General features: G+C 41.9%; 1 protein-coding gene across 1 annotated transcript in view; it reads left to right on the forward strand.

Moving 5' to 3' along the window:
* LOC122397583 overlaps positions 1–14682 on the forward strand; it is a 188650-nt gene that overhangs the window by 59009 nt on the left and 114959 nt on the right. Inside the window, exon 3 of the mRNA XM_043396840.1 lies at positions 4427–4600. Within this exon, the coding sequence (XP_043252775.1) occupies positions 4594–4600 (7 nt within the window). The 5' untranslated portion in view covers positions 4427–4593. The remainder of the gene's footprint in view (positions 1–4426; positions 4601–14682) is intronic.

A 14682-nucleotide genomic window follows, 5' to 3' on the forward strand; every position in this document is an offset into this window, starting at 1 on the left:
TTAGCGGGAGGGATTCAGTCATAAATTGTTATTAAATTTATTCCAATATTATCAATTAAATTAGTGACTACTGAATATGTAACGATACGTACCGATACCGAGACTTATTAATTAAAATCGACGGTAATTATTTTATCCATCGACCCAGCTGTGAATCGATACACTCGAGCCCAGAAGAGCCAGCCCCTAATATCCTTATTTAAAATTTCAAACGGGAAGATCATTGTCCCGAGTCGCTTGAGAGAATTTCTATAAATGCATCGTCGAGATAAGTGGAATTCGCCGTATTTTATTTTCTTTGTATCAATTAGCGTCGTTAGTTTGTGAACAAATTGAAAAATAAAAATATATTTTGCGTGGAAAGCTTCCTCGTATCTCTAGTGGTACTTAAGATAGTCTCGAACGAGTAGAACTTGGAAGGGTAGTTTCACCCCTTAAACTTGACTTATGGCAGCTTCCGAGGATACTGTCTTTTACTCTTACTCTAGAAACTAGGAAACTTTTAAAAAAAAAAAGCCAACTTTTTGTACGTTTTGCAGATGTTCCAGTAAGAATTATATTACGTTACAGCGAACCCTCGTATATCACGGCGTTTCCATTTTAATATCTTTATAATTTAAGTTCAATTGTAGTTTTAATTTAGTCACCGTTTTAGCAATTTTCAATCCTGACATTTTTTTTCGAAATGCGTCGGAAGAAAGATATTTATTTCGTTGTTAATTCGAAACTGGCTACGTTTTCGCGCGATTTTACCAACGAGAACCATCGAAGGCTCGATTTATGCCAGCGGTCGGACCCCCATGAATTAACCTCGCGACTGGACAGGGTCGAACGAATTGGCCCGGGCAATTTGCAGAGCGAGGCCTCCGAGAACGAAGGGCCAAGAACGCCTGAAACTGCTGGCCATAAATCGGACGGTCGAAGGCACCGCGATACGCGGAGTCGATTTCTACGCTCCCAAAGGGATCCTTGAACGTTCCGTCGGAATACATTACTCGCTTCCGGGCCAGGGAATCCGGAAGTCGACTGTCACCGCGGCCCGTTCGCATATTTCACGCCCGATCGGAACCACCGACCGTCGCTAGAATACCAACGAAAGCCTCGCAACTTGGACCAACCTTACGCAAACGTTTGCAAATCGACGCCAATATTTCCTCTGCCCTCGCCACCCCCCCCCCTTCCCCCGCACTTTTCGGTGCTTTTCAAAATCCGGCGAATTTGTCAGCGAGAAAAACTCCATTTTTAATCGAAAGATCGATCGAGGCATTTATTGAATATGTGGCGTCGCCTCCCATGTTCGCCTATACATATAACAAGTCCGAGAGCAAGTAACCGAGGGATCGGTCGAGCGCTTGTGAGAGCGCGACCCCTCTGGTGACGAGCATGGGAGACGACTCCACTAAATAAAATTGGGAGTGCTGACGGGTGTATGTGAAAAATAAAACAGTACAAATATGAGATGATTCAGTCACGCTTTATTAAAATGAAGCACTTAAGATGCAGTTGCGTTACGTATTTTTAACGAAAATACTTGGCCATCGATGCGCATGCACGTCAGTTATGAGCAGATGCCCAGTTTCGATGTTGTGCGTATCTCTGTTTGAGTGCACAAAGCGTGCGTGACAGGTGCTGCCATTGAACGTTGTGCTGAGCCAAATCTCAATCGTTTCTTAGACACTATTCTGTTGAAGTCCGGGTTGAAGAAATTAGTACGCGGGTGAAATATGAATATACATATATATTTCAAGCGAACAATGGCGGATATTAAAACGAGCCTGACAGTCAGACAGTCAAGAATGTAATGCTGCTTTTTGCATACTTTCTAAATCTTATGTACGAAAACTAAAGAAAGGAAAAAGGGGCATGGTATGACGAACTTTAGGTGAACTCTACCCTTGTTGACAAAATGAACAAGGGTTTGTCATCTAGGCGACTAAGAGGCGATGTGCCAGAATACATTGATAAGGAGGTTGGTCATCCAACAATTCTCTCGACAGGATTTATTTTATTTTAAAATATCAATTATAAACAATTAAATGAATCAGTGTCTTCGAAACTATGCCTAATTTTAACATTCGATAATAATTAAAACGCTCGAGAGTAAAGGCTGAAGAAACATCGTCGCGAAACAACAATTTTAACCCTTTTTTTGAAGTCGTAATAATCCAGAATCGTCTGGATGGAGTAAAAATCGTTTTCAGGCGACGATCGAAGGAAAGCCCAATTTCCCGTCGATTCGTCCGCACAAAAGCCGATCTTGGCACAAAAGCGTCTCGAGGTTGGTATTGTTGTCAGCCCTGGAGGCCCTCTAATGATTCTGGATCACTGTCGGTCGATGATATTGGTTGTCTAACGACCAGGAGACGGCGGTTCCCACGTCGCTCGCGATCCCCCATCAGTCTACATCATTTTCCGGGGGATGTGTATCGCCAGAAACGTCGTTGCGGCGCCGTGGAACTGGCAAGTTTCTGCCTCGTTAATTATGGCAGCCTGGCGCTCGTCTTATCGCGAATTGGAGGCGATGGACGATAGACGGGCCGTAATTAGCGCGGCGTCAATTAAGACACGGGTTGCGTGCTCGTGAAAATTTCATTCCTCCGGGGTGGTGAAGAGGTTAGGTCTGGGTTTATGGGTCGTCCTGAAACCGCGCCAAGGCGATTCTTTTCCCGACGCAAATTGGGTCGAAAATTTCGAGTTGGCCCCGGTCGGAAGGAAATCGAGATTTCTGGGACACCGGGAATTCTGGGTTACCACCACCCTTAGGGTATTTTTCGAACCTTAGAGGAAAGCTAGAAAAGATCCGTTTAAAACCAGAACCGAGGGAACTCCTTACCCCCACTTCGACGTTTCACGGTCCCCCACCACTTCTAGTGATCTAATAATGTTCTTTCGGTTTAGCTAGTCTCACTTTGATGGCACCATTGGGCATTGTGTATTTACGTGTCTGGAAGACATTTAACATGGCGGTCGAGGAGTGTACATGTAGCGTCAGCGCCTTTTGAAAAAGTAACGCACGTGGCGTGACCGACTTATCTAACGGCGTAGGCCTTTTCTTTGGAATCCTTTATCGCGAGGAGACGGAAATATAAACGTGTCATCGAGGTTAGGTTCGACAACGGCCCAAGTGGCGCTACGATAAGCCTTGTCCGTAATATGTAGTACGCATTGCTTGTATTTTGAAAGTTTCCAATCCTCCAATCCGTTCAAAAGTTATGATGTTTTAAATATACCCATGAAATTTCAGGGGAATATTTCTAACCTCAATTTATGTTTTCAGTAAAGAACTTTTTTCTCGAAAGTGAGTAAGATTTCGGGGATATGTGTATTGACCAAAAATGATTGCAATTAACCCGTGCAACTAAAAATAATTTTTTTAGAACGATTTGAAATTTTTTAATTATGTCGAATTTGTCCACCTTCTATTATAGTTATTCGGATAACCGGGTGCCGGATAATCCGAACAGTACTGTATACTAGTTTTCTTGATTTCCCGATAAACTGTTCCTGGCATATAATGCGATACAGAGGTCGACATTCGTACGTTCTGTACTATGTATGGGAATAGGTGGTCGCTTGAGCGCTTGTGAGAGAGAAAGGTGAACGTAACCCTCTGTCAGCGAGTCCAGGAGGGTCTCTTTAGTGTATACATATAGTGTAGATAATATTTTTAGTAATTGGTAGACGACAATGAGTTATACAGTTACATTGGTCATTATTGGGTGCGGTGAAATTCCTAAAATTAATTCAAATTTATAAACGTTCGCGATTTTAATTTCGTTCGGTCTTCGTTTTTTTTTCGAATCAACGGAAGAAAATTGCGGTCCCCCTCCTAGCGGGCGCGCAATTACCGGAGCAATTTTGCAAACTAGGGGAAAAAAGGGCGGAGAAAGAGCTCGAGAGAAGGTGGAATTCGCGTCCAATCGGACGGGCGACGTTCCCGGGGTGAAAACGGAACGTTAATAATCGCACTTCGTTCCCGTGGGGTCTCTGACAGAGGGGGGAAGGAATCCTCCCGCGCGAGCGATATTTTCATCCCTCTTGATACTCGAAGCTATCTCGGATCGGAAGTAAACCGAGCCCGAGGGCTTGTAAACGAGCACGAACAGGGAACCGCGGAGCGTGGACGAACGTCTGTTCGCCGAACGCTCGACGAACGTGCAAGCAACGGACGAGAATCGAAAAATGATTCGCTGTCGATATGTTTATGTCCTATTGACACTCTTCTTGTAGCGACTTGAAACGCTATTTCTCGCGAGATTTCATCCACCAGTTCTCCAGTTCAGTCTGCGGAGCTTTAACGCGTTCACTGTCAAAAGCATGGCGCTATGACCCATATACAGGTCATAGACAGTAAACGTGTTAAGAAAAAATTTATATTCCTTTTCAAGATGGCGACCCTCTAACCTGTTTGGTTCGTTTGTTACAGAGAGCGTTCTATGTTCCTGCGTGTATTCCTGATCGAAGTAGACCCTACGAGTGATCCCGGACATTCGAGGTTGTTTCTCGAGCGTATCGATAGCGCGAGCCGGCGAACGACCAAGGACCAAGCACAAGGAAAGTGTCCTCGACTGGAGGAGAGCGCAAGTACTCGGTATGAAGGGTGAGTCCTTTGAAAGTTCGCTTGCATGCTGTTGAAACTATCCCCGGAATCGATGACCAACCCTCTCGATTCACTTTTTCCGGGACTACCCTAACGAATCCACCCCAAAGCGAATTATTTTCTAAATTCAATCTCTGGGAACCTTTGGACTTTTTTTTTTTAATTATTGAATCTATTAATCTCAGAGAAATAGTTTTTCTAAGCTAGTTTTTTGTATTTTGAAGCGCAAAAAATTCCCTTTGGAAAAATATTTTTAGTATTTTAACTTTGCAAATTACGGTGACAGGAATATTTGACGATAAATTGCTCGTAAAGTATTTGTTAAAATGGTGTATTTTTAAATATACCATTCTATCCACTTTAATATTTAATCCGCTTTCGGAACCGAAAGATTTTAAGCCGAAACACTGAAAATTCGATTCGTTTAGCGTGGAATTTAATTTATTCGGTGTACGATCGAGCCACGTTAAATTTCTGAAAGAGAAATGAACCGTGGAACGCGCGAAACAAAAGCAAAATATTCCCTGTTCGTTACTTTTTTTTTTTTTTTAACCAAGCACCAACGTATTTTAATTTGTTAGTGAATATGTATCGATGACGGCATGGTTAAGACAACGACATAACGCAGCGTGTCGATTGTCGCTTGTCTTGCATTGTGTCCGGTGTGCGAGTCGAGTCGCATCCATGCGTTGGTGTTATGTTCTTGCATTATTATACGTATCAAGTAATACAGATACTACTTTACAAACCCACTTGAATTTTGCCGCGTAACTTGTCGGTAATAGAGACCACATAAGACAATTGTAAGAAAACCGAGTCGGGATTAAGAGGAGAAACACGTGCACGAAGATAAGTGAGAATTCGAGACAGGAAAGTTATTAATTAGTATAAGAAGGAAAGATCGGGAAGAATAAGCTGTAAATGCCGTTTCTCTATTTATAGGTAAGGGATCTGTAAATAATGTAAATAATGTAAAGAAACTTTAATTATTGCTTAATAAATATCATCTCTATTTATAGTGAAACCCAGTTTGGTTTATTCACCCACAACACATTATACAGGGTGTTCGGCCACCCCTGGGAAAAATTTTAATGGGAAATTTTACAGGCAAAAATAAGACGAAAATCAAGAATACCAATTTGTTGATGGAAGCTTCGTTAAAAAATTATTAACAATTAAATTCAAAAACTTCAAATCGGTCTGGAAAAATTATTTTCGGTTGCGGGGGTCAATTACAATCATTTTTGGTGAATAGACATACCCCCGAAATCTTGCGCATTTTCAAGAAAAAAATTCAGTACGGGCGGAACTTTAAACGTTAATAACTTTTTAACAAAGCCTCCATCAAGAAATTGGTATTCTTGATTTTCGTCTTATTTTGGCCTCTAGAATCCCCTATTAAAATTTTTCCCAGGGGTGGCCGAACACCCTGTATACGTGTATAAATACATATACATAGCTATTCTTATTCTATGAGTGTGTTAGTGGTTGCATAATGTATTAACATCCCGAGCTAGAAGCAATCTGACACAATTTAATCACACGACGTTACATTACTCAAATTAAAAAAAAAAAACAAAAAATTCAATTATTTTTAAAAAAACATTGTTGTCGAACGTAAGATCTTTTGGATAAAATTCGAGAGTCCAAGTTCTTTGAAATATTACGATTCGATTTAAAGGAAAACAATGGCTCTCTTAAATTTCTCTACTCTATTTCGGGGGAATAAAGTTGATGAAAGGACCGGATTACCCTCGGGCTAGACTTTGTGTATCCGTGTCTTATATGGTATCGCTAGCACAGGACCTTCGGGGTTACGAGTTCAGCATTCTTGACCTACAGCTACTCTTGATATTGGAAATCACTTGTATTCTAACATAGTCAAAAATACGCAAGACCTCAGGAAATTTGATTTCCATACGAAAGTGCTTCGGGAGAAATTGGACTCTTTCTTCCGGACTTGTCGTGGGCAAAATTGAGGAATTAAATTTAAAATTCAAATTTAATTCGAAACGTTTCCACTATAGCAGCCATCTTCGTCGTAACGGAATAAAAAAAATATTTACGATGTAGAAAACCGAGAATAAATTCGAAACTAAATTATTTCCTCTAAAAATGTTAGTGTAAATAGGTACTGTATATTAGAATATAAAGGGTGTTCTGCCACCCCAGGGAAAAATTTTAATGGGAGATTCTAGAGGCCAAAATAAGACGAAAATCAAGAATACCAATTTGTTGATGGAGGCTTTGTTAAAAGTTATTAACAATTAAATTAAAAAATTTGTCAATTACAATCATTTTTGGTAAATACACGTATTCGAGGAAAAAAATCGGGTAAGTGCTGAAATTTTTCGGCAATAAAAAATTTTTCAAATCGTTCTGGAAAAATTATTTTCGATTGCGGGGGTTAATTACAATAATTTTTGGTGAATAGACACACCCCTGAAATCTTGCGCATTTTCAAGAAAAAAATTCAGGACGGGCGGAACTTTATACGCCAATAACTTTTTTACGAAGCCTCCATCAACAAATTGGTATTCTTGATTTTCACCTTATTTTGGCCTCTAAAACTCCCCATTAAAATTTTTCCCAGGGGTGGCCGTACACCCCTGTATACTACAGTAATAGTAAGAAACATCACGGACAAAACAATTCCGCCTTTTCTGTTCGTTTCGAAGAGGCAAACTAGATCGTTGAAAAGATGTTTGACGAAAACTGGTGAAACGAGCGAAACTCTCTGGTAAAGTCACCTTGAAGCGACCAGTATCTCGCGACAGCAATCTCCAAGACGCTGATCCACCTTTTATTAAAAACTCCCATCGACCCTTTATCTCCTCCAACCGGTGGACGCGTTATTTTTTAATCGGTCGACCCAGATAGCGAGAAACGAAAATCTGTGTCCAATCTATCCAAACGCGGAAGCTCGTTCGGTTAACTGTAATGAAATATTTCCGCCATAACGGTTATCTTCCGCGACGTTCGGGCGTCCGATTCGTTTCCATTTCAATTCTCGCCCCGAAACGACCCACTTTTCGACAACTTTCGAACTTACGAAAAGTAGCGAAGGTGTTGATACGATTTATTCAACAGGACGCAGAGGGTGTCCAGTAACCGTGTAAATAAATTGAAAATATGAAACGGTTTCAAGAAAATTGATATCGATAATTCGCGAAGCGAAATACAACGTGTCTAACGCGTCGGACCGATACTCGTTATTTCCACTCGCCTTCGGTGTTTTTAAATGTTACCGTCGTATATTATAGTATTATTTATTTTTCATCGATGGCTTTTCAAGTAATTGGAACCAGTTTGGTAAATAAATAATACCGTTTCCACGTGGAAGCTTTAAAAGTTTCGATCCAGTAGAAATAACCAGTAATGGTCAGACGCTTTAATCGTATCGAATTCCAAACGAATTATCGAAGTTACATTTGTACGGGAGTCTGTTTTGTGCTTAATAAACAATTAACGTACAGTAAATATTCTATAAAAATACTTACACTTGACGTGAAGTATTAAAAAAAAAAATAAAAAACCGAATCGAATAAAATTTGCTTTTTGCAACATTTTTATTTTGTGCACCGTAGCGCATAAGTAAATATTCTATAAAATATTTAAACTTGACATGAAATGTTTAAAAATAAAAAATAAAAAATTCCCATTTGAACTCTTTTGTGGGTGAAAAATCGAATCGAATGGAATTTGTTCGGTGCAATATTTTTATTTTAAAATTTATTTTTATAAGTAAATATTCTGTGAAACACCTACACTTGACGCGAAGCATTGAAAAACAAAAAATTTGTATTTGTAGGATTTTGGGGGACAAAAATTGATTCGAGTGTTGCGATATTTTTCGTTTGGGCACCGCTGTGCCCGAAGGAGCAGTCGCGGGCTTATCGCGAGCTTCGGGGCAGCGGAGGGGCGTCGCGAGTATTCTCATTTCCCGAGGCTTGCACACCGACCCGCCCACGCGTGCACGGACGGCCGACGCGTAATGTATGCGGTGACGCGAAATACGGTCGCACGATCCGCATGAATTTTCAAATTCCACCGACGCGGCGTTCCGTAGTCGCACGCGTTCTATTTCGCGCAGAATAGCGAGCTCGCGCGAATTACTCTGATACCCCCGTACGCTATTATAGCGGGACTTCCATTATCCTTTGTTTATCACAAAATTCCATATACTCCATACACTGTATTTTCGGGAATGGAAGACCCGTGTTGTAGTACAATTTCCCAGATATAACCCATCGAACTTTTACTATTGTAAAAATGCGTCGAAACTCGCGAAACGCAATATACAGTCGGGGACAAAAGTAAATGGACAGAATAGTACTATTGTCGTACAAACTAACTTTATTCATTACGTATGGTAAGTACGTAGATTATTTGATAAAGAATTGAGAGAAATATTTTCATTTTTGTGCAGCCGAACTTTTTTTAATTACTGCTAATATAATCTTTAAAATTCGCACCATATTGCAAACGTCACAAATATGGCGGACGTGTCTCGAACCACTGCGTAACCAAGACGACAATTAAAACGATTCCAACCTACTCTGAAGCTCGGATGATTTATTTTTATTTTATTTAGACAAATTAACTTGCAAACATATTAAGAGATTCAATTTTTTCAAAGAGAAACAATAGCGGCTGACTAAACTGTTCGATCCAATGTCGCCCGGCTGTTTCTATCCATCGGAGCCTTTCTTCTATCCAGTAAACCGATCCCTCTATTTCGAACGTAAACAGGCGACAAGCACCGCTATCTGACGCTTCTCTGGGAAACATAGACTGCGAGTATCGCGAGAAGACGTGTCGGGTTTCATCGCGTCTCGACCAGTCTGAATCGAAAGAGTCTTCCAGCGTGGAATAATTGGAAAGGAACGGTAGCGAAAATGTGGAACGAGCCGGTTGATGGTTGCGTGCAAGCAATCTGCGTGGTAGGCCGATCTGGGTCGCTGAAATCACTGGAAACGTAATTCCAGGATACGCGTTCGACGCCCTTTTCTCGCGCAATTTTCGCGACCCCCTTTTTTCGCAATCGTTGTTGAAACGCGACAACTGGTCGCGGTTTGTCTCCAATCAAAGCCAGCATTTTCCATCGTACTTTGACACGTCTTACCATCCGATATCCATTATTTATTTTCACTCCATTAGTCCATTTGTCGATTTTAAACGAGGTCTTCCGGTTCATCAACTCTTGGGGCGATCAGAAAAATTCTCACATTTATTTATTTTCACTTCCCCCCTCCCCAAAATTTGGAAAAAGGGATGGATTTCGTTGATTTTAAACGAAGTCTTTCGGTTCATCAACTTTTGGGGCGATCAGAAAAGTACTCAAATTTATTTATTTTCACACCCCCCTCCTCCAAATTATGGAGAAAAGGGGGGATTTCGCCGATTTCAAATGAGGTCTTTCGGTTCATTAACTCTTGGGGCGATCAGAAAAATTCTCAAATTTTTTTATTTTCAGTTTCACCCCCTCCTTTCTCATTGGTCTATCCCTATAGACTCCGAAGAAAATTAATACTGGAAATATACAATATTAAAAGCAAGTTAATACGGGAAAAAGGGGGGGATTTTGTCGATTTTAAATGAGGTTATAAAAAATTTTAAAAATTTTGGAGCTCATTTATTTCCGAAATTGAAAGTGAGGGGGGGGGGGGGGAATGATTTCGAATAAATTCGATGAAGGACGAGGTCTCGTTTTTCTCGAAAAATGGCGGAGGAGGATACCGTAAACCTCTGTGCCAGTTTGGCGTAAAACGCGCGTTGGAAAATCGACTTTTTCCCCGAGTCTCGGTTGTTTCCGTGGTCGGTGACACAAAAAAAAAGGGGAAAAAGTAACGAGAGTACGTTCGTACGATTCAGTGGGGGAATAAAAGGTGCGCGAATTTTTATTTAAACGCGGGCCAGATTAAGAGGAGTTGTAATGGGTTTCGATCGATAGAACGTCGAATATAATCATCGTTTTGATCCTTTTTGGAAATTACACCGGTGTATTATCTCGTTATTGAATTTAACGTTACAATTAAAACAGGCTGAAAAGGGTTCGTTCGAGTGGCGAGGAGCGGCGGAGGGGTAGGAATGGGGTAGTCGAGGGAAATGAAACGCGAGAGATGTCTTTCGCCCCGGTGTTACTCTTACCCTTAGGAAAATTGGATTCCTTTCATGATCGATTCCGGTTAACGACAGATTCGATCTGTCCGGGGTTTAAGGACGTCTGAGGGAGTCGCTGACAAAAAAATAATCGGTGGAAAGAGACGGGCTGGTCGGATTTAGAACCCCGGACCGAATAATCTATTCTTAGAAACGATGGGAACGCGGTCCAGACCCAATCGAATTCACTCTAATCTATCATCGTCAAGATTTACGGGAAACCCAGGACTGTCTGGACGGCGGAGAATTTTAGAATTGGTAAAACACTTCGTAATATAGAGATATAAATGTACTTTAGGATTGTTAATAATGCGATAATAGCGAAATAATTATTATAAATTTTTATGGAGGTTGGCCTTGCAATAGCTGTTATCTAATAGATAGATAGGGGTAGTTAGTAATCGACGTAAGGGTCGAATAAAAATTTTAGTCCCATAGGAGATATGTACAATAGTTCAAACTTAAAAGAGAAAAGCTATACAGCCACGTTTCTACCAGAAAAGTGCAAATTTTTGTACAAAATACAGATATAAGGATAGCTGGCGTAAGGGTTGAATAAAAATGAGCTTTCAATAGCTCAAATTAAAGAAAGAAAAGCTTCCATAATGATTCTACCAAAAATTGCAAATTTTTAAAAGAAATATATATAAGGGTAGTTGGTAATCGACGTAAGGGTTGAATAAAAAGTCTGGTCCCATGGAGAACTCAACATGTCAAATTAAAAAGAGAAAAGCGACTCGGCCACATTACTGTCGGAAAATTGTACGTCTTTAAACGAAATATAGATGTAAGGGTAGCTGGTAATCGTCGTAAGGGTTGAATAAATGTCCCAGTCCCATAGAGGATTCAATGATTCAAATTAAAAGGAAAAAAGCAATAATCTATTGTTTCTATCAGAAAATTCCACGTTTTTTAACGAAATATAGATATAGGAATAGTTGGTAGTTGATGTAAGGGTTGAGTAAAACGTAACTTTGATCAAAAAAACCAAATCAGCGACGTGACGAGCAGAAAATTGCACATTTTTGGAGAAAATACAGATAAGGGTGGTTGGTGATCGACGTGTAAGGGTTGAATAAAAAAGGGCTAACAAGGGAGGGGAACGATGGAGAGTGGGGATTTGGTCCGGCTGGATATCGGAGCGATTTTCCAGGCACGCCGGGAAGCAGAATTGGGGTTGGCCAGGGGGCTGGCGGGCGTAGAGCAAGGAGTAGCACTGACACCACGACCCAGATACGGGCCATTGTGCACCCCTATACTGTATACTCGGATTGCGTCATAGCTCGAGCAGAGCCGCAACGTCGGCTCCGGATTCCGGCCGAGTCTGGCCGAACCCCCGATCGTTTTCGAGCGACGCCAGTTCGCCGCGCTCGGCGTTTTTCAACCCTCCTGTCTCGTGCACCCTATTTCCCCTCTCGGTCAATTCTTGACCTACTTGGCGGACCCGGTTCTCCCGATAACCGCGACCCTTCGGGAACCGCGAGCTTGTTCTCGGTTTAACGACTACGATTTCCGGCGTATTTCGCGGAGCTGAGGGAGAGGGAGGGAGGGTGGGCTCGATTCGCGAAAAGTTTTCAGGTTAGGGGTTCGATTATCCGCGAACCGTTTGTTGTCCGTCCAACGGATAGCGGGAGGCAGGCAACGGGGACAAAGAAGCTTTTTATTTTACGTCAGTTCCAGAGTTTTTGTCCGGGAGTTTCTATAATACACCCTCCGTCCCGGTCAAAAAATCGGGTCTCTTTCGTGTTTTCCGAAATGCGTCGATTTTTATTTGTCGTTGAAGTCGCAACAGCGTATGGAACACCGTTATCTCAAACAGTGCTAAAATTGTATATTTTATTACCAAATTACCTTGTACCAATTTTTTATTTCCGGGTCGATCCGCCATTTTATCGATAGGATCCGAAGAAACGAGAAAAATTAACGATGATAATAACCACGGAATTTACGAATACGGCGACGCGAGAATTCGATTAGAAAGCTGGTATCGCGAGGGGATGAAAATGGACTCGTCGGAGGGTTGATTATATCGCCGTGGAAATTAACGTATTAAATCGAGTACCGTTTCCCGCCGTTATTGTACCGTAAAAATGAAACCGTAGTAATTATGATAATAATAATAATTTGCAACGAATCGAAAACTCCCAAGCCAAAGCAAATTTCCGCATTTATCATCCCCCCCCCCTCGGCCCCTTACGGAGTGCATTGTCGGGGGTCCAGCCGGTATTTAGGCAGCGGTCCAAAACCCGGGCGAGGAAACGACCTACCTAAAAGCATTCACGGCCTCCGTGCAGTCGTTTAACCGGCCGAAAACTGGAGGTTTCTCTGAGAAAAGCGTAGTCCCGAGCTCTCCATAACCCTCGGCCACGTTCCAACCTGACCGCGGCCATTAGTGAACTTGAAATTGAGTCGATTTACGCCGATGCTCGCTAAAACCCCGACTTCGTCGACGTTGAAGACGAACTGCGGGGCTGGAAAATAGACAAACTAGCCAGAGTCAGGGACCACCTCGAACTTCCTGCCTTTCCGGAAACGTTTCGACAAAATGGCACCCGACGTTCCCCGACACCGCGTTTCCCAGTTTCGAGAAACCACGACCTGGGAAATACAGGCCGCGTCACCTAAACTTCGAAACTTCGGAAATAATACTCGATCTCAATTTTTTACCCACGCGTAATGGCCTTTTATTAGCTTATCAAATTTTCGTAAACGTTCTAATATTATTGCAAATATTCTTTTTCGTATCACCAAATATTCACATGTTTTAAGGGCTACATTATTATTTTAGGTCTTTCTCGGCAAGAAGCTATAAAATTTTATAATATAAATTTATTTATTTAGCAATTTATGTTCTAATTTAAACAAAAACCGCATTTTAATGTAACCGTGACCGTTTAAAAAATATGTGCGTAAATCTAGCGTTAATAAAATACGTAGAAATTCTGTCTACCGCGTAATAAAAAGCAAGACGTGTCTCCTGGATTCCCCTGGTTATTTTTGTTATAAAAGCGAAGGGCGTGAAACTTTCGTTGTATTTACTACTGTCGTCGCGGTCGAGCAAACAGAGAGGCCAGGGGGATGAAAACGAACGCTCGAATTCGCGGGAACGATTTAAACAGACCGAAAACTCCTTCCCCCCTCCCCCCACCACCCTAGTCGTCCCTTAACTTTCCCCATTCTTTCGACGGCCCCTTTGCAATTCTTCTTATTGTCTACTTTTTCTTTGCCCCAACCCTCCCCGGTGTTCCTCTTTCTCTCGAGATCCTGTCTTTATTTCGTTCCTCCGGTTTCTCCGTTTCTTCTTTCCCTCTGCGATTCCTCGACTCCAACCCCCTTCTCCTCCAGTCTCGACACGCTTTAACGCAGAAAGCTGGAAACTCGTGTTCCCCTTAAGCGCTCCCTCCGCTCGGAAGCCAGTGTTTCCACGGGCGTTCTCGTTGTACTTTCAATGGAATGGTCCCGTTTTCCCCGCCCCCAACCCTTCTCGTTCGCGTCGATATCGCTGGACCACCGCGTCCAGGATCGCTCCGAGCTTTCTTATTTACGAGATCCTCGAACACGGCGAACCTCCTCCGGCTGTTGTTTCGTTTGATCGTCCGGAGTGTTTGGCCACCCTGTTCCTTTTCCGTCTTCGTTCGAGGATCCTACGATCCTCAGAAGCGTCGACGCTGCCAGGACTTCGGTAAATTGTGTTTTCAACGTCCCTGTCCAGGATAACTTGGTCGTCCGTCGCGGAACATGACTTTTAAAACATTCTACACAGACGGAAAGCACATCGTTGTTCGTATAAAACACAGAGTCGAACAATATTACGTGTTGGAATTAATTCGTAGCGTTTTATAAGAGATGGCACAGGTAGTACACTATTTGGTTGTTACCTACACTAATGTATACATCGTAAACAGCTATCGTAGGACGTC

The sequence above is a fragment of the Colletes gigas genome, unplaced genomic scaffold, assembly GCF_013123115.1.
Source record: "Colletes gigas isolate AHSC1104 unplaced genomic scaffold, ASM1312311v1 Colletes_gigas_Sc00009, whole genome shotgun sequence".
Taxonomy (NCBI): Eukaryota; Metazoa; Arthropoda; class Insecta; order Hymenoptera; family Colletidae; genus Colletes; species Colletes gigas.